The sequence below is a fragment of the Zootoca vivipara genome, chromosome 1 (genome assembly GCF_963506605.1).
Source record: "Zootoca vivipara chromosome 1, rZooViv1.1, whole genome shotgun sequence".
Lineage (NCBI taxonomy): Eukaryota > Metazoa > Chordata > Lepidosauria > Squamata > Lacertidae > Zootoca > Zootoca vivipara.
Window position 1 is genome coordinate 57,075,625 of NC_083276.1, and position 26,192 is coordinate 57,101,816.

At 42.3% G+C, this 26,192-nt stretch overlaps 1 protein-coding gene and 1 long non-coding RNA gene across 9 annotated transcripts in view; both read left to right on the top strand.

The window, feature by feature from the left end:
• SHANK2 (SH3 and multiple ankyrin repeat domains 2) overlaps positions 1–26,192 on the top strand; it is a 361,129-nt gene that overhangs the window by 97,014 nt on the left and 237,923 nt on the right. For all 8 annotated transcript variants that reach the window (XM_035116843.2, XM_035116841.2, XM_035116842.2 and 5 more), the window contains one exon: positions 4,325–4,391. In XM_035116843.2, coding sequence (XP_034972734.1) covers positions 4,325–4,391 — 67 coding nt within the window. The remainder of the gene's footprint in view (positions 1–4,324; positions 4,392–26,192) is intronic.
• Positions 5,897–24,577, top strand: LOC132592177 (uncharacterized). The gene is made up of 2 exons (XR_009557638.1): positions 5,897–13,924; positions 15,029–24,577. It is a non-coding gene; the product is annotated as an uncharacterized LOC132592177 (long non-coding RNA).

Genomic DNA, 26,192 nt, shown 5'->3' on the forward strand with positions numbered 1-26,192 from the left:
TTTTTGCAAGTTTCCCCTCCCTTTGGGGGTGGGCCTGTCCTAAGGACATAAGAACAGCCCTGATGCCTCTGACCAGGGACCTGTCTAGCCTAGTAATTTCCGCTGTAGCCATCAGGATGCCTATGGGAAGTCCTCAAGCAGGACATGAGGGAAATAGCTCTCTCCCACTGCTGTTCCCTAGCAAGCTGGTATTCAAAGGCACGCTGCATCTGTTCCTGAAGGTAGTATACAGTCCTTAATAATCCTTTCTTTGAGGAATTTGTCTAATCCCTTTTAAAAGCTGTCTGAGTTGGTGGTCATCACCACATCTTACAGTAATGAATTCCATAGTTCCAACTATTCACAGTCTGTCCTAAATCTTCTACCATTTGGTTTACTTGGATGAGCCCAGGTTCTCCTATTATTTATATGACAGGAAGTATAGCTTTTTAAAAGCCCACTTCCTTCACAACACGCATAGCTACGCTGCCCACACATTATGTCTCCCTTTCTTGTTTCCTTCCCCCTCTAAACTAAGAGTGCTCAAGTAATGATAACAGGGGAGTTGTTTCTGTCCCTTGATCATTTCACTTGCTCTTTACAGTACCTTTCCCAACTCTATAATACTGTATACTTTTTGTGATACAGTAACCAGAACTATACACAAAACACCAGGTGGTGCACCATAGATTTGCACCACAGGTTTACAATATTGACTAATGATCCCTAACATGGAATTCACCTTTTTTCACAGTTGCTGGACTCTGAATCAATTTCTTCATTGAGCTATACATCACAACCCCAAGTTCTCCTTCCTGGTCAGCCAGGGCCAGCTCAGACTCCATTACTATATATACATCGTGCATCACTTTACATTCAACATTGATCCACATTAGCCATGTTATTCCCTATTCCCTCAGTTTGGAGTGCCTTGCAATCCCTTTTTTTGATTTTGCTCCCTTAATATTTTGTCATCACTATTAAACATGCCACTTCAGTGCTCAGCCCTAAGTCCAGATCATTTACTAAGAAGTTAAAAAGCATTGGTTCCAATCCGGATTCCTTGGGAAATACAGATTCTTACATCCATTTATCCATTATAAGGGCAATCCATTTAGTCCTCCTCTCTGGTTTTTAACTGATTAATCTAATATTGTAAGTGCAAGCTGGATTTCGAAGGGGCAGAGGAACCAGAGACCAAATAGCAAACATGCGCTGGATTATGGAGAAAGCTAGAGAGTTCCAGAAAGACATATACTTCTGCTTCATCGACTATGCAAAAGCCTTTGACAGTGTCGACCACAGCAAACTATGGCAAGTTCTTAAATGGGAGTGCCTGATCACCTCATCTGTCTCCTGAGAAATCTCTATGTGGGACAAGAAGCTACAGTTAGAACTGGATATGGAACAACTGACTGGTTCAAAATTAGGAAAGGAGTACGACAAGTTTGTATATTGTCTCCCTGCTTATTTAACTTATATGCAGAATTCATCATGCGAAAGGCTGGACTAGATGAATCCCAAGACGGAATTAAGATTGCTGGAAGAAATATCAACAACCTCAGATATGCAGATGACACAACCTTGATGGCAGAAAGTGAGGAGGAATTAAAGAACCTTTTAATGAGGGTGAAAGAGGAGAGCACAAAAAATGGTCTGAAGCTCAACATCAAAAAAAAAACTAAGATCATGGCCACTGGTCCCATCACCTCCTGGCAAATAGAAGGGGAAGAAATGGAGGCAGTGAGAGATTTTACTTTCTTGGGCTCCTTGATCACTGCAGATGGTGACAGCAGTCACAAAATTAAAAGATGCCTGCTTCTTGGGAGAAAAGTGATGACAAACCTAGACAACATCTTAAAAAGCAGAGACATCACCTTGCCTACAAAGGTCCGTATAGTTAAAGCTATGGTTTTCCCAGTAGTGATGTATGGAAGTGAGAGCTGGACCATAAAGAAGGCTGATCGTCGAAGAATTGATGCTTTTGAATTATGGTGCTGGAGGAGACTCTTGAGAGTCCCATGGACTGCAAGAAGATCAAACCTATCAATTCTGAAGGAAATCAGCCCTGAGTGCTCACTGGAAGGACAGATCGTGAAGCTGAGGCTCCAATACTTTGGCCACCTCATGAGAAGAGAAGACTCCCTGCAAAAGACCCTGATGATGGGAAAGATGGAGGGGACAAGGAGAAGGGGACAACAGAGGACGAGATGGCTGGACAGTGTTCTTGAAGCTACAAACATGAGTTTGACCAAACTGTGGGAGGCAGTGGAAGACAGGAGTGCCTGGCGTGCTATGGTCCATGGGGTCATGAAGAGTCGGACACGACTAAACGACTAAACAACAAATCTAATATTGTAGTCTAGATGCTGCAGTCTTTCTAATTTAGCTCAAAAGTCCATGTTTTATAACCTTAAGAGTACTAGGTGACTTTGGGTCAGTCACTCTCTCTCCTCTAACCTGCCTTACAGGAACTGCTTAAAGGAAAGACAGGCTAAGGAATAATGTTTGCAGGTATTTGCAGAGCCAATCAGGATTTCCATCTTGTGATGTGAACACACATTTAACTGCCTTGACATTGACTCCCTTTTATTTATTCATCTGATTGCCACTTTTTGTCCCAAAGGGCCACTAAAGCATCATACAATATATTAAATACAAGAAAATCAATACAAATATAACACAGCAGAAAAGTTTGTCAAACTGAACAGCTTAAAAGTGGTGAATTTTATGGTTATTTTACAATATTCGAGTGGGGAGCATGGTGGTATTTTCAATAGAGATAATCATACAGTATGGCAGAGAACATGCTTTAGGGCAGCGTTTCTCAACCGCTGTTCCGCGGCACACTAGTGTGCCGCGAGACGCTGGCTGGTGTGCCGTGAGTGCGGCGACGAGAAGGGCGATTTGGGGAGAAGGGCAATCCCCAAAGTGAAGAAGACCTCAGGCCTGGCAGCTAGGCCTCTTCCCCACTCGCACCCCGCGCCGTCTCCTAGCAACCGGCCGTTGGCGGCGCTGATTGGCCGGCGCGGCTCCCGCCGCCATTTTCAAACGGCTTTTTTTTTTTGCCGAGGCGGCCGGGCGGCCCTCCTCCCTCAGCCGCCGCCATTAACCATTCTCGTCCCGGGCTTAAGCGGAGGCGAGTCTGGTCTCGCCCGGCATGGAGAGCGGCCCTCTGGCTGAGAAGCCCCCTCTGAGGAGGAAGGGGAGGCGGCAGCAGCAGCAGCAGCAAGCGACGAGGCCCGCCGCCGCGGGGGGAGCGCCTGTGAGGCGCAGCGACGGCGGCGCGCTTCTATTCGAGACCACCGGAGGGGCCCAGCAGGCCTCCTCCTCCTCCTCAACCGCCTCCTCCTGCGGGCGGTAAGTGCCCCCTCCCACCCCTGCCCTGGGTCCTTAGGGTGAGGGGCGGGTGACGAATAAATACATGGTAATAGGAATAATAGTAATCGACGAGGGGGGGCAGGCGGTGTGAGGTGCTGGGGGTGTTGACCCCCTCCCCAATATTATTCGCTTCAAAAGGAGGGGGGCGTAAGAGCCTTCAGCCCCCTACCCGTCACAGGGACGATCCGATTGCATCGCCACCACCACAAACATTATTGATTACAGTACTATTGAACCCCAGGCCCAGTTTTCTCCCCGAAAAGGGGAGGGCGGCACAGAGTTGGTGTGCCTCGTAATTTTTTTCATGGAACAAGTGTGCCGTGGCCCAAAAAAAGTTGAGAAACACTGCTTTAGGGTGCTGTAGGTCCCATGTTCAGTTACTGGTATCATAAGTTAAAATAAAGATGAGGAAGTAGCTGATTTGTCCAGCTGAGATGGACAAATAGTCTGACCTGGTATAAAGCAGTTTTCAGGGTCTCTACTGTGTAAAACACTTGATTGATCACACTATTTTGCATCAGAACTCAACCAAGTAAGTTTCTGCAAAATCTTTATAAGGCCGCCTCCAGTGAATTTTCTTTTCTTTTGTTTGTGTATTGTAATCCATTACTTTTTTGTCTGTTGATGGAAGAATATGTCAATATTTGGAGGTGTTGTTGCCAACTGTGCTTCTACTGATTCTGTGGCCAACAAACTATTTCTATGAATCACCATTGGGCAACATGAGTCCTATGATGTTAAAATGTGCATTTATGGAAATCCAAAGCATCTGTTTTACAGCCAGCATGAATATGAACTGTATGTGAAAGTTTAAAAAATAAGGATCAGCAAGGATGTTATATGGGGAAACGTAGCTAATTGATATTTGTCTGTATCTGCTACTAGAATTTTAATCACATATAACTTATGGGACATAAGATTTAACCCCAAAATCTTAAATGTACCCTGTTCTCTCATCTTTTAGGTGGCAATAATTGCTGGAAATTTTGAGCTCGCTGAATATATCAAGAATCACAAGGAAACTGATATAGGTATGTAATATATATCAGCATGTAAATTACAACTTCTAATCAATAAAGTTACTATATTCAATTATAAGCAAAGAAAATACTTGTAGATGATTGTGACCAGTGGAGATACCAGATGGTTCCATTTTGTACATTTTGTAGTAACAATGGGTAATATCCAAAGTTAACCATACTCAGAAAAGACCTATTAAAAAAGTAGACTTGTCCCTTGATTATAATTTATCTACTCAGAGTATGGCTAAAGACTTTCTTCTTTCATTGGATATCCTCCATTATCATCTGAAATATAATCTGGGGAGATGCTGTGCCATATTCTGTCATTTAGGGACTACTGTAGAGTACGGCATGGGTTAGAGCCTTCTCTGTAGATGTTACACTGAAGAATGCTGAGGACTGTTTTACTCAATGTTTACTAAGTGGTAGAGGGGAAATGGTTGAAACATGTTTGTTTCACCAACCCTTTGCAGTTGTGTCCTTTTCCATGTCATGGAGGTCCATGCCACCCTTATAAGGATGTTTCAACCATTTCCTGTTTTTACAGGAAATGTACAATATATTACACAGCATCATATGTACACTTATTTTCCTGTGGGGTGGGAGTTATGAGTGCATGCTTCTGGCTCTCAGGGAACATTAGCTGACCGTGATGCTCAAAAGGACAGAAAGGTATGTAGCTGAGGTCTTTGGGGACATCGTAGATCTGCTGCTGGGCTGACAGCCACGCTAGGAGTTAGAAGGGGTAGAAGATAAATTCTAGTACAGTGGTACCTCAGGTTACAGGTGCTTCAGGTTACAGACGCTTCAGGTTACAGACTCCGCTAACTCAGAAATAGTACCTCGGGTTAAGAACTTTGCTTCAGGATGAGAACAGAAATTGCATGGTGGCAGTGCCCCCCACCTTTCTCAACAAGCTTCTCTTCTGTGACCTCTTTAGGGTCTCCTTAGGTAAAGAGGTCACAGGGGCTAGGAGATCCCGTGAGTGACAGGCCTACTCCCATTCTGAGGGGCAAATTACATCCAAATAAGCCCCTTGATTGAGGTATTTCATTAGCAGTGCACTTGTTACACCTCATTTCCAGTACTTAATGGGAAAAGGATTAGACTAGAAACCCTTGTCCTATAAGAAATGAATTCTTATACAGTATCATTAACACTTGTCAGTTTCATATTTGATCAAATTCTTCATTGGAACGATGAGAGGCAGGGGCAAAAAGATAAAATATTAAGATTGAAAGTCACATTTCAAGGTAATTTATTTTATGACATGATTTGAAAAAACAAGACATCTTGGGAGTGAAAAGCCATAGCTGCCAAGTCTCCCATATTACCCGGGAAATCCCCGTTTTTCCAGCTGTTCCTAGCTGAAAAAACGGATTTTTTTCCGGTTTATTCTGGCGCGGTGGCCATTTTGGAACTGGGCGGAGCATGCTCAGAAGCGACTTTTGATGCTGCTCTGCTCAGTTCCAAAATGGCTGCAGTGCGACTTCTGGCGCGACGGCCATTTTGGAACTGGGCAAAGCAGCATCAAAAGTCACTTCTGAGCATGCTCCGCCCAGTTCCAAAATGGCGGCAGCGCTACTTCCGGTCTGCTACTTCCGCCCGGTCCCTTATTTCTCCGACAGCAACTTGGAGAGGTATGCAGTGAAAGGTATCCAGTTAATCTGTCACAAATTTCTTTTACACGCATTTGTACTTCAAGCATCACACTGAACACAACCTATCACCTTGCATTCCTATAATCTTACATTCCCAGTAATAAGCTTTTATAAACATTTCTGATATATTGGAGCATTCTCTAAAATAACTGGGCACTGTCAATTGTTGTTGAGATCTGGAAAGATCTTACAGTTCAGTGTCAGTACAATACCATTTTATTTTTGTGTTGAAAACCACCATTGCATCTTTGAACACTGCAAGGCTTTAACAAACTGTCCAGCAGCTAAACCCCATTGATTGACATGTATTTGCCCTCTTCTTACTGCAATTAGTTGCAGCATTTTATTTTTATTTATCTATTTATTTTTATTGAAGACTGAAGGGAAAGTAATGGATTAAAAGCTGTGATGAATAGAAAAGTTAATCCCTGATTGTTTTCATCCAGTCTACAGCTGTCTGCAAGTAAATGAGCACAGAAGGTTTAGAAAGCATTTGCTATACGGCTTTTACTATGGCTTCTATAGGATGGAGATACAAAAAACCAGCAATAATATATATAGGAATCTTGAAGGTCTCTTTAAATACAGCTATGCACATATTAAATATGCTGCGAACTGAGAATCCTTTGACTTGGATAACCTATTTTTAAATCTTTTTATTTTGTTTTGCCTTGGCTCTTTGTGGTGAGATGAATTATCAGATGGATTAAATGACATGGGTTGTTCTTCCTCAAGTGAACAAGGTTTGTTTTATCATTTACCTTCTCCTTCAGCAGCTCTGAAGATAGAAACAAGAGGGGTTTTATTTTTAAATATGAAACACATTGAGGTGGTGATGTGTGAGTTTGGGGTAGTTGATTAGCAGACTAACTAATACTTGGATACTGTTGCTAGGCTTCAAGTCAGAGTTCTTGTATTCCTCTATAATTATGCAGAGATGTGTATATGTGATGGTTTGTGGGTGTTTTCAAGCATATATTTTTTGTAATTTAATTTTTTTCTGTGTGTGTAGAAACCAAATGGCTGCTGAGCTTATTCTGTATGTTGTGTGCTTTTGGTATGGCATTTGCTTTGGAATAAAGAAAAGCATGTTGGTTTTCCAGAAATCAGGACAGTCGACATGCTGCATAAAATGAAAAATGCATTTTGTTTATATTTTGAACAAATAGGAAATGATGTCGTTTATGTCTGTTTGCTTTTCAAGCAGTTATTCTGAAACTGGTGTGATTGAGGTCAATATTGTTGATTCCTGAGCAAGAATTTAAATTAACTGCCATCTGGTTTAATTCTACCATTTATTTCTGGCTTTTAAAAAAGAACTGTTCAGCATTGAGGTTTTTTCTTTAATAAATCAGATTCTTGCAGAGTGTTTTATATATTTCAGTATAAAAAGCAATCAGGTTTAAGCAAACAAAAACCACAAACACTATAGGAACATTAAATAAAAAGGGAATATAAATCCCTGACACAGTGAGCAGCATGTGTGAGTGGCTCTATTTTTATCTTGCCTTGCTTAATAGAACTAAAAAGGGGAGCAAGAACAAGCATGTATTGTAGCCATGTTCATTCACCATTTCAGTTATGAGTAATCTTAACCTTTGTTCATATTCTACAAAGAATTTCTCATGTAAAGTGCATTTTTAAAATAATACTAACCAGAATAATAGTCCTGAAATCTTCATGGTTTTATGTTTAGTGCAAGATGTTATGAATCTAAAAAGTTGTCAGTTTTGTCATATGTGGTTCTTTAAGGATACTCTTTTCCAACTTCTATTTTGAGCCCAGGAATACCTACCCCCCCCCAAAGTAACATCCATAGGCAAGCACCACTTCAATATTTAAAATCAGTTCTATGTATTTCAATAGAGTACACTAATGTTTCCAGTTACGCATCAATATAATTATAAATGCCATGCAATTTATTTAGCATGTCAAAACATACATGTTAGGTAGCCAAGCTGGAAATTAGATATTTGTTCTTATTTTGCATAGTAACATTCAGGATTTGAGAAAGGTGCCAAAGTTCTTCTGCGTTGTTCATAAAACAAATACCGAGCTCTCCATGTCCTGTATCATTTATGCTTTGTTTATTATATTTTGATCCTTCCCCTCTTTTGAGCAGCTCAGGGTGGTGTTCATGCTCCTCTCACATTTTATCTTCCCAAAATAATCCTTTGAGGTAGGTTAGTAACTGTGAGAGACTGATCCAAAACCATCCAGTACGGAGGGATTTTAAAGTGGGTCTTTCTGGTCTGTCACCAAACCTTTCTGACTATCCTGTTTTACAACAATTCATCTCTATGAATTAAGTCTTTACCTTTTTGGCACTTGAGGCAAACCACAAAATGCCCCCTACTTTGGCCAGAGAAGACGGGGTGACTGAAGATTTATATCAGGAACAAGGGCAGGGGAGTCAAATCAATCTTACCTGACAGTTGAAGTGGGACTCAAAAGATAATTGCAGAAGGGAAAGGGGCCCATTCTGAATCATGCTGGGCGGGGCAGGAGGAGACCACCAGGGCCCCCTATTTACTGAGAGGCTGCAGTAGAGACAGCATTGGGGGAGCACTGCCGAGGAGGTAGCAGATCCAGCTTCAAGGAGTATGCCACAAACATTGCTGCTACCGTGGCAGTGGCTGCAGCAGCCAGTGATGGCCTCCTTGAAGGCTTGATCTGCTGCCCCTGTGGATCCTCCCACCCAAGGTGGTTGCCTCACCTTATCTCAGGGGTGGGCTGGCCCTGAGTTTTTAGATGCAGCCATGGGCACTGCAGCTTCCACACTTGTTACCTCTGGCCTTTCTCTCCCCACAGAACCCTGTCAAGGGGAGGGATGGTCCATTCCTTTGGTCATGGGAGAGTTGGCAGGCTTAGGGTTACAGTCAAATAAGATGTGACATGATAACTCCATCAAGTTTAAACGTGGGCTTAATTTATTGAGTGGCGTCCAATTTTTAAATCAACAGGTGTGCACAGTTGAGGAAGAGCAGGTCCATAATTTTGAGATCCTCCAGGATCCCCTGCTGTCTTCTGAGGCATAGGTAGCCTCAGTCATGTGGAGTAACCTCATGATTAAATTATTGTAATGTGGGGCTAACTTTGAAGACTTTTCAGGAACTACAGCTAGTGGCAGAATATGACTGCCTTATTGCTGACAAGCTCAATGCAAGCTGATCATATAACACCGATCCTGGCACAGCTACGCTGGTGGCCTATACATTTCCAAGCTCATTCAACATGCTGGTATTGACCTATAAAGCTCTGTACAACTCATAACCACAATATCTTTTCAAGCATCTCTCCTGCTGTAAACCTACCTGGGCATTTTGGTCTTAATCTGAGATTCTCCCCTGAGGAACGTCAACAAGGAGGAAGGCATTTTCAGCTAAGGTTCCTCCATGGTGGAATGCTTTCCCTTGGGAGGCTTGCCTAGCATCATCATTAACATCATTTTTGGTGCCAGGTAAAATCTACAGTATGATTGCTTCTTAAGCACATTTAACTTGTACACTTCCACCTATATTTGAAATCTGACTGGTTGAAATTCTGCAATTTATATGTGGCAGTGTCATGCAGAGAGAGCCTTTGCTTGAGAAGCAAGGCAAGACCGTTTAAAAACTCTCTGCACCAGATTTTCCCAGCACAAAAAGAGCTATTAAGCTCTATCTTGCTTTCTGAGCAAGGTTCTCTTTTCTTGCTTGGCCTGGAATGCTCCTGTGAGATATTTGAGGAACTTGCGTGTTCCCGTGAGATCTTGTGAGAACATTCTGTGGTTTATGGAGGTGGCATACTGGTTCCGGAAGCCCTGGGATGCCCCCGGGGATTGCTTCCAAAGGTTTGAGTACACATGGAACCATTAGAAGCAAACCCTGTGTAAGATACGGTCATACTGTATTTGATGGATTATATAAACTGTTCTCTTGTTTATTAATGAAACGTTTTCTGCAGCTTACATTTTCTTCCGTCTTCTGGGTTTGTTTTGTAGGTTTTCTAATGGTTTTATTGTAAGGCATTGTCTGGTTTTATGCAATGCCTTTGGCTTTTATTTTCTGGGTAAGTTGTGTAGAGACTTTTAAAAATATATTTAAATGACTAACAGTTTAAATAAATAATGTTGTGGTCTCCCCCATTGTATCTCCTTGCAGCTTCTCTGTCCAGACACTCTTCCCAGTAAGAGTTACTGGAAGTAATGTATTGTGCTCTATAGACCCTTTTATCTCTCCACCTTATGCAGACCATATCTCAGGATCTGCTCTTAACTTGCTGGTTTCACCAACATTTTCTAATTGCAGTGGTACCTCAACATCCGAATGACTCGACTTCCGAAGGTTTCGACTTCTGAAGTCGGCAAACCTGGAAGTTTTGTCGCTGTGCGCTCTGCGCATGTGCAGAAGCACAACATCGTGCTTCGCGCATGCACAGAACAGGGGCTTCGACAACCGGAGACTTCAACTTACGAAGACAGCCGTGGAACGGATCGTCTTCGTAAGTCGAGGTACCACTGTAGATCATCAGCAAGTCAGTCTTGTAGATGGCTGCATTACTTTCTCAATGTAGAGCTTTGGCCAAAATTGAATAAGGGTTTTGAGAAGCATACTTTTTCTTAGTGCCTTTGTTAGATTCGGTTGTTGTTACTTCTTACTATATATGTGCCTTAGATTAATCATAGAATAATATAGTGCTGAAGCTGCCACACACACACACACACACACACACACACACACACACACACACACACACACTACTGGAAATAATTGAGCAAGAGGGATTTCTGGACCCCCTCCCCCCATAACTTATCTCCTTACTCCTTTTGCCCTGCAAAATTTTGTAGGTGACAACTCAGTTTAGCCCTTACAGCAATAATAATATGTGTCACAAGGCACGAAAGGCAAGGAGATAACTTGTGTATCTCTAAGCGAAACTATGAAAAAGACGAAACTCGGGAATATAAAGGACAAATAAAAAAGCAAGGTCTTTTGGAATGAAAAGTGTAGTAGCAATCTGAATAACTTTTTCTCTGTTGTGGCTGTGAAATTGTTTCAATGTCAGCTTGTATGGGGAAAAACTTTATTCTGTATGATTGCAAATTATTATAAAAGAGAAAGATATAGAAGGAACAGGAAAGAGAGTGAACAACCAATGCAGTAAGCTAAATAGGAAATCATATGTGAATGTGATGTTTGTTCAAGGTATAAAATTATTACTTTCATAAGAAATGAGTTTTCAATACAGATTTATTATGTAGTCTAGGTGTGTGTTGAATGTTAAAAAGGTTTCTGCTGGGCACACAGTCCATCACTGGGAAGTGTTTAAACAAAGAAACACCCCACGAATAGGTTTTTAAAGAAATCTTTCAGTTGCAATTGAATAGCTAAGGCTTCTGGCTGCTTACTAAGAGAAAACATCAACCCCTTTTAAAAGGCCCATCAAGTCTCACAGTGAAATTTAAGATGGCAAGGAGTAAAGGTCTGCTGTGAGGCACCAGTTATTTTTATACTTTGTGATGGTCCACTGACTCCAGAGAGCACAGGATTAGTAACAAAGGAATTTCTGGACTTCAGCTATTTGAGGACATTGGGGGTTTGTGCAGTTCTGAAGTTTTAATTATTCCCTGCAATAATTTGTTATGAAAATGGCAGTGATAACTTCATAGGAAGTAAGTTCCCCCTCCCCTACTTTTGTTTCCAATAAAAATGGACTTTACACAAAAACAAGGTGGGGATAGATTTGCAATGAAGGGAATGGGGATGAATCAAGAGAGACAAAAGTATGTTAGGAAGAACAATAATATGAATTAACAGGGATGCGGGTGGCGCTATGGTCTAAACCACTGAGCCTAGGGCTTGCCGATCAGAAGGTCGGCGGTTTGAATCCCCATGACGGGGTGAGCTCCCATTGTTCGGCCCCTGCTCCTGCCAACCTAGCAGTTCGAAAGCACGTCAAAGTGCAAGTAGATAAATAGGTACCACTACAGTGGGAAGATAAACAGCGTTTCTGTGTGCTGCTCTGGTTCGCCAGAAGCGGATTAATCATGCTGGCCACATGACCCGGAAAAACGTCTGCTCCCTCGGCCTATAGAGCAAGATGAGCGCCACAACCACAGAGTCGTCCACGACTGGACCTAATGGTCATGGGTACCTTTACCTTTATCTTTACTATGGGAGAGTGCTCTTGTGCTCAGGTCCTTCTTTCAAGCTTCCCATAGACATATCGTTGGCCACTGTAAGAACAGGATGCTGGACTAGATGGGACTTTGGCCTGATCCAGTAGAATGCTTACGTTGTTCTCGTATATTTTCAGTGTACCTTTTCAGTGACTCATAGTATTTTTATTGGCCCATCTTTGAAGCACTACATTGACACAGGCCCTTAAAATAATAATAATTTATTATTATTTATTCATTTTATACACTGCTCTATACCCGGAGGTCTCAGGGCGGTTCACAAACAAGACCGCAACATATAAAATAAAACCAAAAACAATAATCCGATTCCCCCCCCCCAAAAAAAGAGCCGCATTCTAAAAGGGTGTTGGATGGCAATAAGATCAACCAAGGGCTTGGTTAAAAAGGAACATTTTTGCCTGGTGCCTAAAGGTGTATAATGAAGGTGCCAGGCGAACTTCCCTGGGGAGAGCAATCCATAGACAGAGAGCCACTGCAGAGAAGGCCCGTTCTCATGTTGCCGCCCTCCGGACCTTTCAAGGAGGCGGCACATGAAGGAGGGCCTTGGAAGATGATCTCAGGGTCTGGGTAGGTTCATATGGGAAGAGGCGGTCCTTGAGGTATTGTGGTCCTTCCTTCCTTCCTGCCTGCTGGCCTGCCTGCCTACCTGCTTTCCGTCTTCCTTTTGTCAAAAGACCACAGGGCTGGTTACAGCATAGAACACCAATGTCAACGCCATACCATTCTATCTATACAACGTAAAAAAATCAAAGCAATTATATCAATACAGGTTATAATAATAAATGCATAATAAAATATCATAGTGGTGATATAAAATATCACATGGTGGAGGGGTTTGATGGTCATGGTTTTCTAATCCCAAACATGTAATCATCAATTTGCTGAGCACTGGTGAGAGGATGAGCGCTGAGACTGTATATAACAGTGCATTTGCTTTAAAGTGAGATATGGCATTTCAAGAACTGTACATTTCCAATACAGGCCATGGGCATCGTTTAGAGGAGATGTCAATACATGAGACATTCTAGGCCAAGTGCAACCTAAGGCAGCAGGCAGCTGACCCACTGAACACCCGAGAACATGCATATAATCTTTCCCTGTTTCAGAAGCCATAGCCTCTATGCCATCATGAATCCTGTTTTGTAAAAAGAAGTGAATTGGGAAAATTTTGCAGGTGGCTATCCGCTGCATCACTTTCTACTGCAAACCCAGAAGTGATTGGGAAGATGAAAATAGCTGCTAGAACAATATTCACATCAGCAGCAGTGTTTCTCCATGCCCTGTTGGAATAGGATTCACAAGCAAGCTGCTGGTCACAAGAAAGAAATGACAAGAAAAGAAAGATATAGTGTAGTGGTACAAAGAGCGAGGCATGTGATTCCGTTGTAATTACAGTGTTGAAAAAACTTCACATACAATGCATTATCCCATTTCAGTCCTTACAGTTAAGTTAGAACTCTTATTGAAGGGTCTTCTACAATTAATAATAACAATAACAATATCCCTTTAAGGCCAGTCAGCATTATTACCCACAAACTGCAGGTTGAGGAGCTGAGGCTCTGGGGGGAGGAGGGAGTGCTTTGCCTGTGCCTACCTAGTGAGATAATGGAAGAAGTGTGATTTGAACCAGAGGTTTCCTAATCTGCAGCTCACTGTCTTTCATGCTAAATTGCATCAACACAGAGGAGGAGACCACTGAGGTGTTGTTGTTTAGTCGTTCAGTCGTGTCCGACTCTTCGTGACCCCATGGACCATAGCACGCCAGGCACTCCTGTCTTGCACTGCCTCCCGTAGTTTGGTCAAACTCATGTTCGTAGCTTCGAGAACACTGTCCAACCATCTTGTCCTCTGTCGTCCCCTTCTCCTAGTGCCCTCAATCTTTCCCAACATCAGGGTCTTTTCCAAGGATTCTTCTCTTCTCATGAGGTGGCCAAAGTATTGGAGCCTCAGCTTCACGATCTGTCCTTCCAGGGAGCACTCAGGGCTGATTTCCTTAAGAATTGATAGGTTTGATCTTCTAGCAGTCCATGGGACTCTCAAGAGTCTCCTCCAGCACCATAATTCAAAAGCATCAATTCTTCGGCGATCAGCCTTCTTTATGGTCCAGCTCTCACTTCCATACATCACTACTGGAAAACCATAGCTTTAACTATACGGACCTTTGTTGGCAAGGTGATGTCTCTGCTTTTTAAGATGTTGTCTAGGTTTGTCATCACTTTTCTCCCAAGAAGCAGGCATCTTTTAATTTTGTGACTGCTGTCACCATCTGCAGTGATCAAGGAGCCCAAGAAAGTAAAATCTCTCACTGCCTCAATTTCTTCCCCTTCTATTTGCCAGGAGGTGATGGGACCAGTGGCCATGATCTTAGTTTTTTTTTTGATGTTGAGTTTCAGACCATTTTTTGTGCTCTCCTCTTTCACCCTCATTAAAAGGTTCTTTAATTCCTCCTCACTTTCTGCCATCAAGGTTGTGTCATCTGCATATCTGAGGTTGTTGATATTTCTTCCAGCAATCTTAATTCCGGCTTGGGATTCATCTAGTCCAGCCTTTCGCATGATGAATTCTGCATATAAGTTAAATAAGCAGGGAGACAATATACAAACTTGTCGTACTCCTTTCCTAATTTTGAACCAGTCAGTTGTTCCATATCCAGTTCTAACTGTAGCTTCTTGTCCCACATAGAGATTTCTCAGGAGACAGATGAGGTGATCAGGCACTCCCATTTCTTTAAGAACTTGCCATAGTTTGCTGTGGTCGACACAGTCAAAGGCTTTTGCATAGTCAATGAGGAGGAGACCACTGAGGTGCTGGTTTTACAAATCCTTGTCATTCCAATATAGATGATGGTTAGCTCAAATAGGTTCCGTTTTCCAGTGGGAACATAAAACATTCAACCAGAATTAGCCCCCTTCATGTGTTCTGTGCCCAAAGAGAGCTCTCCCAAAGAATGCTTCTGACACTGATCTTGCTGCCATCTCCAGACTGCTCCTGATGTCCACATGTTGAGCTTAGACATCTGGAAAATCATGCAGAGCTACGTGGATGTGGTTACCCCTCTTCAGATGACATTGTACAATACATTTTTGCCAAAGAGTACAAGCTTGCTTCCATTTCACCCCCCCTCCTCTGGGATCACCTTGGCTCAAAAGGCTCCATTTTGAGATGGAAGTGTCCCGCCCTCTACCCACTGTCCTGGGAACTGCTGGAAGGACCAATGCTTAATCTTACTCCACTTCCTACCGTAGTACAATCAGGACAAGACTGGGAGCGGATTCACCTTGTGTGTCCTGTCGGCAAAGACACCCACTTGCATAATGGGGCTCCCCTCCCTCACATACAACCCAAAATTGACTTGGGGGGGGTGTCAGATAAGCCCCTAGAAGAGTGCACATTTGGAGGAGATGGGGAATTGTTTTGTTTTGCAAGCTGAAATGCTTGCAACGACAGAATGTTCAAAAAAGTGCAGCATTGAATTCATGACTATATCACTTATCCATTGGCTATTGAGAGCCCCTGAATTTTTGTGTGACCGCTCAGGTCGTACTGTAACACCCCCACCTAGGGTGAAACACATCCCTTTGTCATGTTGAAAAAGATCACCATTGTCTCTTTTGTTCACCTGGAAATCACCCTTCCAAGGACACCCCAGTCTTCTTGTGCTTGGCTTTTAAGACTAACTGATTTTAGATCCTCAAAATCAGGGTGATTTCAAGAGTAGCCCTGCTTGTAGCATTCCTGGCTAGCTTTTGAAATGCCTTTATTAGGCTGCCCATCTCTGCACCGCCTGCTGCAGCAACTGTTGTCCAGGAAAGGCTTGCTGCAGTAGAGGAAAGCCTGTTCTTTCCACCTCCTTGGAGATACCCTGATACTAAGGACACTTGCTTCCCTTTAATGAAGGAGAGGTTTAACTCTCCCTCTTACCAACTTTCCAGCCTCTTATAGTTCAGCTGTCCTTCATCGGAGTGTTGCGCCTCCCTTCTTGACAGTTGAGGGTTAGTGTGACAGCCATTCTGCCCAATTCTTAGACAGTGTGGACTTCAGCTGAGTTGCTCCTTCGGAGGGTTGAGGAGAACTCTAGAGTGACTTTTGGAGGCCCCCCTTTTCACCGGCTTTATAGTGTCTACTTTGTCATTTTAATTGGCTGATCTGTTTTTTTTTTTTGTCATAGCTGGCAGCAAGTACAGACAGGTGGCATCAGGTTGATCAAGTTGCAATTGCAGGCACCTGGCAACATCTCTCTCTGTGTTAGTCACTGACGTCCCTCATTGCCAGATAGTTCAGGATGTAGAGATGACAGCCCCTTTGGTGCTACACGGCCGTGTACATGTCATACATTTAAAGTGCACCCCCCCAAAAGCATCCTGGGAACTGTAGTTTGTTAAGCATGCTGGAAACTTTAGCTCTGTGAGGGGTAAACTATGGTCCCCAGGATTCTGGGGTTTGTGTGTGCTTTAAATGTTTGCAGCCCTGAGGCCAGGGGTGTCAAGTCTCTGAGGATGTGTGTTCGTGTGTGTGGGGGAGGGGTTCCTACTCGCACTTTGTGCATGTTTTGCTGACTGTTGCAGATCCTGGTTTGAGCCTTGACACCCCTGGCCTCATTCCTTGCTCTCTCATCCATTGTAATCTGCTGCAAGAGACATAACTGGGGTTCCTCTTCCGTGAAAAAGGATTCCCTCAGTGTTTGCCAGGCCTTCCTGTTCGACTTGGCTTTTATTTTTATGCTCTCATTGTTTAACTTGTGCTTTATTGGATTTGTAATTATGTTTTATAATGCTGGGTAATCCACTTTGGATTGTACAATAAATAAATAAACGACTGGCACCAGAATGCATTTCTGACAAACTCTGTAAAGTTACATTTAAATAGCATATTTTGGAAGAAAATGCAAGTAGCGAAAAGACATATTTCATATTCTTGTTCTTAGTAACTTTTGTTTTCTAGTGCTCTCTCTTGGGACAGAGAACTGTGCTTTCTCCTGTAGTGAAGGAAGCGGGTCCTGTGTGAGTTTTCACTGCGCACCTCTCCAATGGTAGGAAGTCAAACTTTTGTGAGGGTGTACTTGGTGAGCAGGACCACCCCATTGCCAGCTCAACTTCCTGCCAGCCCCACTGCAGGTTGCTCTTGCCGGCAGCTCTAGGCATGGCAAAAGAGGAAAAAAAGGGAAAACCCTCTCCCTTCCCAGGGCTGCCAGCTCGGAGAATGGAGGCATGTCAGGCTGCAGTTGTGCAGGAAGACCAAGCGGTCCCTTGGGTGGTGGTTTTCCAGGGCTGTAGAGAGGGAGCACTCATTCAGGGAGCAGCTACGAGTGCCGATAACCACGAACACGAGCCTCTCGGGTTGGGGAGCCCACACAGAAAATCAGTATGCCCAAGGGATCTGGTCCATGGTGGAAGCCAGTCAACCCATAAATTGGTTGGATCTCAGAGTGGTCAGACTGGCTTTCCTCCACTTGGAGAGACTGGTGGAGGGCAAGCATGTGATGATCTGTTCCGACAACATTGCTACCAAGGCATAAAGATTTATCTTATCTTATATATATGCAAGGAGTACATGCTTCATTACAGGGGCCATTAGGGCCTCTTGGGACTGGGCCCCAGGGAACAGAGTGGTATATCCCACTGTGGGACTGCTGAGTTCTTTTCTCCTAACAAGTTGTGTCTCTTTTCCTCCCTGTTCTGTTATTTAAAGGGACCCCTGACCATTTGGTCCAGTTGTGACCGACTCTGGGGTTGTGGCGCTCATCTCGCGTTATTGGCCGAGGGAGCCGGCGTACAGCTTCCAGGTCATGTGGCCAGCATGACAAAGCTGCTTCTGGCGAACCAGAGCAGCACACGGAAACGTCGTTTACCTTCCTGCTTGGAGCAGTACGTATTTATCTACTTGCACTTTGACGTGCTTTCGAACTGCTAGGTTGGCAGCAGCTGGGACCAAGGAACGGGAGCTCACCCCGTCGCGGGGATTCAAACCACCGACCTTCTGATCGGCAACCCCTAGGCTCTGTGGTTTAACCCACAGCGCCACCTGTGTCCCTCACGTTCTGTTGTTTATTTTTGGGCTATTCAGTTACTCGCTTAAGCACAAATTGAACCAGTGAGGGGGTTGCCCTGCTCACCAGGTATACTCTCTCAAAAGTTTGACTTCTGGCCAGTGGAGAGGTGGGCAGTGATAAGCCACACAAGATTCCCTTCCTACAGAGAAGGAACATACCACATTCACATCTGTGATATATTAAAATTGTACATTCTTTTGGGTGGTTCTTTTATTGATACAAATCTGAAAAGGAATAGATCTATATGGCTAAAGTTTATAATTGATTGAGAGACTGGCTCTGCCTTCTGTCTTTTAAGTGTTTATAATTAAAACTTGGGTTTTAAAATTCTTCTTAAACGTGCAATATTACGGCATTTGTCAGTGCATATTATTTACCAACTTTCTCTAATACTATTCTGACATCTTATTCTGTGAACGTTGGTGACAGATGGTTTGGCCACACTTTTAACATAAGTAATGGCATTGTGCCACTAGCTATTAATTAACATTTGAACCTGAAATACAAAGTAAAAGTAGCATGAAAATAAGTGCGTTAAAGGGAATAAGTAAGTAAGTTATAGAGAATACTGTACACTCTAACTTGCTGATTTGCATCTTTAGTGTACAGGAAGGATACTATAAGACTTCACTAATTCTTAAATTATCAATTTGAGTGAATGTTTTGTCTCAAAGCAAGATAAGTACTATTTTAGCATTGTAAAGTAAAACTGCTGTGTGTTCGAATCTGCCTTCAGAACTTCCTTTATTTAACATACCATGATATCATCACCAAAAGACTGGCCATGATCCAGAGGGAATGAGGTGTGTACTGTGCATCTGATTTTGGAGGAGGTGACTAGATACATGCACCAAAATCATTTCCCTTTAGAAATGTCCAAACTTCTAATTATTAAAACAAAATGGTTATATAGGGATATTTTGGGGGCGGGGGGCGGGGGAGGAATCTTTCCTGTTGAACAGAGTTTTACATATCACTATTTCTGTGTTAGGCACAGCAGTTGCTATGGTAATGGTTCTTTGAAATACGTTGTGCAACAATAACTTGCATTGACCACCTCCTTATATATTAAGAGCATTCAAGGATGATTCTGCTGGGTTTTTTCTTTCTTTTAGGGTTTCTGTCTCTCATTAAAAACCCTTAATACTGTGCAGCATATAACTGAGGGTCTGGTTTTTTCAGCCCCTTGCCCCTTGCGTAGAATTGCCAGGGGCCATATGTTTAATGTGTTTTTCTTGTATCATATCCTTCCTGTTATCAAAGCTTGGAGCCAGTAAATATAACCCAAGTTATCCACCATTCAGATACTGCCTAAGCCTGCTTAGCATCACAAATGGAACTACATCTTGGTGAGCTGATATAGCAGGTGGCTGATAAAGTGAAATGGTTCATATGTCACCTCAACATCAAACTCAATGGTGGTTTTAGCTAATCTGTTACTCTCTTGTGCTCAGCCCAGTTTTACCTGACCATTATAGAGATTACTAAGATAACATATGTGAAGCACCTGGAAGACATGGAATGCATGGTATCTGAAATAGCTTGTTATTTATTTATTCCTTTGGACCAAGTTATCCTGAATAGAGAAGCACACTGCTATAGGAGAAGCTCTTTAAAGCCAAAGAGTTAGAGTTTGGAGTAAAAGGGTGCTACAGCTTTAAAGTACAAGGTCTGGCACTCAAACTGGGAAAACTTAGCATGTATTCTCAATTAATGTATAGCAATTGACTGGCTGAATGATGTTAATAAATTCCAGTAATATGTCACAACCCTGCTAATGAAGCTAAATAACCTTTTTGTTGTAGTATTTCAAATCCCTTTCTAGTTTCTCTTGATGTGTTTAGCTTTGATCTTCAGAACTCTCCCGCTAAGAAACAAATTTATATTACATGAAGTATGCTCAGGTGTCTATATTCCTTGTCACCTTACACGGCTTCATTTTCTGACTTCAAATTTCTCCTCAGAACCCACCTATTGCACGATTCCTTTCGCTTAACCACTTAGTCGTTTCCAGCTACAGTCAAGTTTTAAGTGCAGTATGTCAATGTACTGAACTGCATTTTAACTGCATCTTTGTTCACATCCAACCATTATTACCCTTGTAGTTCCCTCTCCCTCCTGTTTATTTGTCAAATTTCTATGCTGCAACTTAGTCAAAAAGGTAAGCATGATAGCTCACAACATCTAAAAGAATGCATTGTGGGATTTTGATTTTTGCCTGCCTGACAAGGGACCAAAAAACCAGTCAAAATTATTGATTCAGCACTATCTAAAGATCACCTGTTCTTCTGTTCTCAGAATTTCATTTGTGTAGCATTTTCTATTGAGTTACAGCCTTTGAATGGAAAGTATATAGCTCTATAATATTCTGCATTTATTAGAATGTGCCAATTGCCTTGAGAACAGATTAGTTTTCTGAGAATTTATTTTTCCTGTCAGAAACTGTCATGACAATTTTTGAATGAGAAATTTAAACCCACATGGGTATCTAAGCTTGATTCCTCTAGCAAAGATAAAGATATTCAGGAACATATAGCAAAGAAGAAGACATTCATTCATAAATGAATAGGCCCTATTTGGGCACATAAAAGCTTCAACAGAGAGAGACTGTGCATGCTAGGCCTGCCCTTGGGGTGTTTCCCAACATGAAATGATTCTGCTTCATACCTTGATGCATTTAGCCCAAGGTTCTGAAGGGGGCTTTTATTGCATGTCCGTATGTTGAAGCCTTCTTGCAACTGGAAACATCATGGATGGCACTGGGTTCCTGATCACTGGGAACTATTTAATTGTGTTTAACCAAATGTATTTTGTACTGATTGCATTAAGTTCTGAGGAGGAGACCGACCACCACCACACACGGACATTGGGGCTGAGCTTGCATGCATGCCCCCCCCCCACTTCCTGCTCAGTTCCTTGTGTGTCAAGTCAAATGCCTGAACAGGGCTATTGACAAAACAGAAAATAGTAATTTGGATATATATTTTTATTGATTTTCCAATATTGTTCCAATAGCAGCCTCATTATAACAATACCAATTTTATCCAATTAATACAATTATTAATGCCAGTTATTCAAATGCTATTATCTCAGAGTTTCCAAAAGTCACTGCATCACTTTGTACCTTGATTTCGCTTCCAGTAAACAAGCTGTCTTCACCATTTTTCCAGCCTAGGAAGAACAGTCTGAATCTAGATTGCAGATAGCCAATCCAAAAACTTCTATTCCTGCAGCTGGTAGATCCTTTCCCTCCCTGCCGCTGCTTTATGGCCAATTATCCTTATTTCAACCACATTTCTTTGCGGATAACGGAGGTTAGGGAGGATTTTGCTCTATGTTTTCAAAGCATAGTGTCCCCCCCCCACTCCCTCTCAGTTCCTTTCTCTCACACACGCAATTCCAATTTTGTTGCATTCCATATTATATCCCATTTTCTTCCATCCTCACTTGTGCAGATTTTTTTTTTAATAAACCTTGCATTCTGGGGAAGGTTGCTGTATCATAAATGTAGGGAAAAACTTTAAATAAGAAAATCATGGACTTCCCTACCCCCCATTATCTCTTTTATCGAATGAAATCTGCTCTCAGTCCAAATCTTTTACATCCTTGTAGCTGGATTGTTTCTTATCTCTTTGTCTCTGGCACGTGCCTGTAGTTTACTCCAATTAGTCCAATTATCAGGTTAACCTTTGTTTCCAGGAATGGGATCAGGGCGGGGGAATGGCAGCCGGAGTGCTCTGTGCACCCAGTGCCTTTGCCTGCCCTCACATTCCATGGGGAAGCGAGTGCCAGACTGCCAGGCAAACTGTGAGTGAGAGCCTGGTTCCTCTTCCAACTGAAGAGGAATGTAGATAATGAATTTCCTCCATCATTATCTGATCATCTCTGTCTGTCTCTCTCCTGTGGTGTTGGGAGAGACTCCATTCCTGGCGCACCAGAAACAGGAAGCCCCCCCCCTTTTTTAAAGATATATTTTTTATTAATCTTCCAATATCTAGCAAAGAGTAATTGGGAGCAGATGAAGGCAGCAACAATATCAAGCACCAGAGGGTTTTTCTTTTGCAGGGATGGGTAGACTGGATGTCATAACCTGACTCATTTTGATAGTTCAGTTCTGTACACTGGTGTGCCATTCAAGAAAGATGGAGATACTGCCAATTCATTAAAGAATTACAGTGTTAGTTACTGGATTGGCTGCTGATTTCTAACATTAGCTTATAACAAATTCAAATATTGCAAGTCTTATTTGTTATCTGGGTGTAGGGTGGGAATCAAAAATTTTGAGAACACCACTTGCAGACACGGAAGCAGATATTTTCTAAGCTCACATCTTAAAGCAGGGTTAGACTAGGACACATCATGCAGCATTATCTAACATTACACAATGCACCCATCAAATTGCATCACCGTTGAAACAAACATTGTTCTCAATTGGCCTTCCCCTTATTCGGCAATAGCTAAGTAAATGCAATTGTTGCAATTGCACATGACAGTAAGAAGAGGCTGACTATCCATTCCCAGATCAAAGTAGTATAAAGTTGCTATCAGTTCTAAATTCCTTGCTTCATATTTCTGGTTCTTTCTCTAGAACATGTATAAAACATCTCAATCTGTTGACTGAACTTCTTAGTATTTTTCTGAAGGCTGAATTGTGTACAGATTAATTTAACTCCACCCTTTCTTGAGCTTTCAATGCATGAAACTGAAATAACTGTGCAAGATAATAAGGGACTATAATGGCATATGGGAACTAATTACTCTGTACAGCCATACCTTGGGTTACAGCTGCAGGTTGTGTCTTTTCAGGTTGTGCTCCGCGCCAAACCCGAAAGTACCAGAATGGGTTACTTCCAGGTTTCGGCATGCACCCATGCGCAGAAGCACCAAATCAGGCTTTGCGCATGCGCAGAAGACCGAATCACAACCCACACATGTGTGGGTTGCGAACGCTGTGGGTTGCGAATGTGCCTCCCGCATGGATCACGTTCGCAACCCGAGCATCCACTGTATTAAATTTTTTAATATGGTGACCCATCATTTTTCTATGTCTGCTCTAATGCGTTTGATGCTCTAATCCAGGCCTACAGAATTTATGACTAACCGTGCTAATCACACTCCATCAATCACACATTTTGGCTAGTTGATTGCTTGGCAGTCCCCCTGTTTCGAATCCAGGCAGGCATTTACTGAACACCTGATCGCTACATGGCTGGATGATTGCATTTGACTTGATGTGTGTGTGTCATGAGTTTTTCACACCTACCCTAACCCTGTTGCTTCACTGATGAGATGAATGGGAGATATATCCACTAGATGAAAGTTAAAACATGACACCACTAAGTCTAAACTAAGAAGGTTTAATTGAAATCTACCCAAGGGTTTGGAGGGGGAGAGAAGCAAATAGTAGATGTTCATAGATTGTCGTGGAAGATAAAGACCACTACCAGCATTTTCAAAGATAGGCTTTGGTTGGCCAGGTGGGAAAAGGGCTTGGGCTCCTGCACCTTTAACAGCTGTGGTGAAGAATGAATTTCAGCAAGTGCCGTTTGTCATATTTAGTTAACAGGTGCAGCTGTCGACTTTTGCATCTGGCTACCCTAGGCAGGGAAAAGAAAACCAAGGCTGAGAATAATTAAGGGCAGAAGAAACTCAGAAGGAGTAGGGTTAAAGAAGGAGAAAAAGCAGGAGAAGGAAAGGTAGGTTCAAATATAGAACATAGGCATGCCTAGCCACAGAACTCTACTCAAGCTGTTGGCTGGGCTCCTGGGAAACTGAGGTCTGAAATCAGTGCAGACAAATTAGTCCCAGCTGAGCCAGCAGGGTGGGACTGGAACATGATTCCTAAAACAGATACCATGTGATGATAAAAATTATAGGCTGCCATTCACACTTAATTTGATTTCAGTGGATTGAGTCTCCTTAAATAGAACAACTCTTTTTAAAATGTTTGATGCATCAGGTTGATTAGGAATAGTAAGCAATAGCTGCTTAAGAAAAGGCTGCTATATAATATGTTAATTGACATGATTGATGGTCCTGCATCATTTTATTGCTTATCCAGTACATTTGCTGTTATTTTCTGTGCTGCTTTTATCTGTTTGCCATATTGTGTGCATTACCTTGAGAAATATATGTGGAAGGTAATACAGTATTATCATTCAGTAACCCAATCCTTGGGTAAAATTTGCACTTCTGGTTTTGCTTTGGTAGATGTGATCAAACCTCACACTGAGCCACCTTAAAAAAAAAAAAAGAACGACAAGAGGCTTATTTAAATAAACAAACTAGCATTTTGAGCATAGATCTCCATTCTATAGAAGACAGAGGCAGTGATTGTGATTCATTATTTGTGTTTGTGATGCTATTGGGGTGGTCGTGCATGATTGCACTTTTCATACTATTTGTGTGTATTGCCAAAGGGGCAGTGGTTTGCAGAATTAAAGTGGATGAAAGTGCTCTGTAGCCCTAGTACAACAAATCCACTTAGAAAAAGAAACTTTAGTGATTAGAGGGAAATGCATTGAAAAGTGTGGAATGAACGAACGATTAACAGGAATACATATCAACACCCTACAAGCAATCAGGATTAATGCTCATTTCTGTATAATCTCCCCACACACAAATCAGGAGTGCTCAAGGAATACTGGATGTAACCCAACATCTGTGTTAGCTTTGTGCTGGCAAATTGGTGCAAGCTCAATAAATAAGTCATCTGGAAGAAACCCTAAAGTTGTCAAACTGATTTCTTTCTCTAAGTTCATTAATGTTCCTTGAGACCTCGCTAAACTGAGGTTACTATTAGAGGACTTCATTTCATATCATATATGCAGACACAATTTAGCACCTGAGGGTTTGAAAACACTATTTTTTGGGAGGAGGGGTTAGATCTGATAGTGTGTTCAGGAGACATAGAAGCCTCTTAACAATGGGCAAACCATGCAGTTACTTCTTCCATATTCTTTGACTTCTTCTATATTCATGCTGGGATACCTGCTGAAGTCTTCAAAGTGCGTGGAATTGAACTTACATTACAACTTCACAAGCTCACTGAAAAAAATCTCAGAGAGAGAAGAGATCCCAGCAGACTTTAGGGATGCCAAAATTATCAATCTCTTTTAAAAAATGGTGACAGAACTGATTGCGGAAACTATTGAGGCATCTCTCTATTAGCTGCGGCCGGCAAAATTCTTGCGAGGATCTTAGCAAACCGTCTCTTAACAGTATCCGAGGTGACCCTTCCTGAATCCCAAAATGGTTTTCGGCCTTCTAGGGGGACAGTGGACATGATTTTCACCGCTTGACAGCTTCAAGAAATGCAGAGAGCAAAACCAACCCCTGTATTTGGCGTTTACTGACCTGACTAAGGCTTTCTACACTGTAAATCGTAATGCCCTGTGGATTGTCCTTCTGAAAATTGGCTGCCCAGATAAATATGTGAACACCATTTGGCTCCTCCATGATAATATGACAGCAACAATTGCAGATAACAATGGCACTCAAAGTGATCCATTCACAGTGGGATCAGGTGTTAAACAGGGTTGTGCTATTGCTCCAGCTCTATTCATTATTTTCATTGCCATGATCCTACACTTTGTCGAAGGGAAACTCCCCACTAGAGTAGAAATCATATATCGAATAGATGGAAAGCTCTTCAATCTGAGCAGGCTGAAAGCAAAGAGTAAGGTTACCATAACTTCCATCATAGAGCTTCAGTATGCTGATGACAACTTAGTATGTGCACGCTCAGAGGATGACCTCCAAACCATCCTAAATACCTTTGCAGAAGCTTACAAAAACCTTGGCCTATCACTCAACATCCAAAAAACCAAAGTGCTGCACCAACAAGTACAAAATAACCCCTCTGCAGCGCCACAAATCCAACTCAATGGTGTAACGTTGGAAAATGTCGATCATTTCTC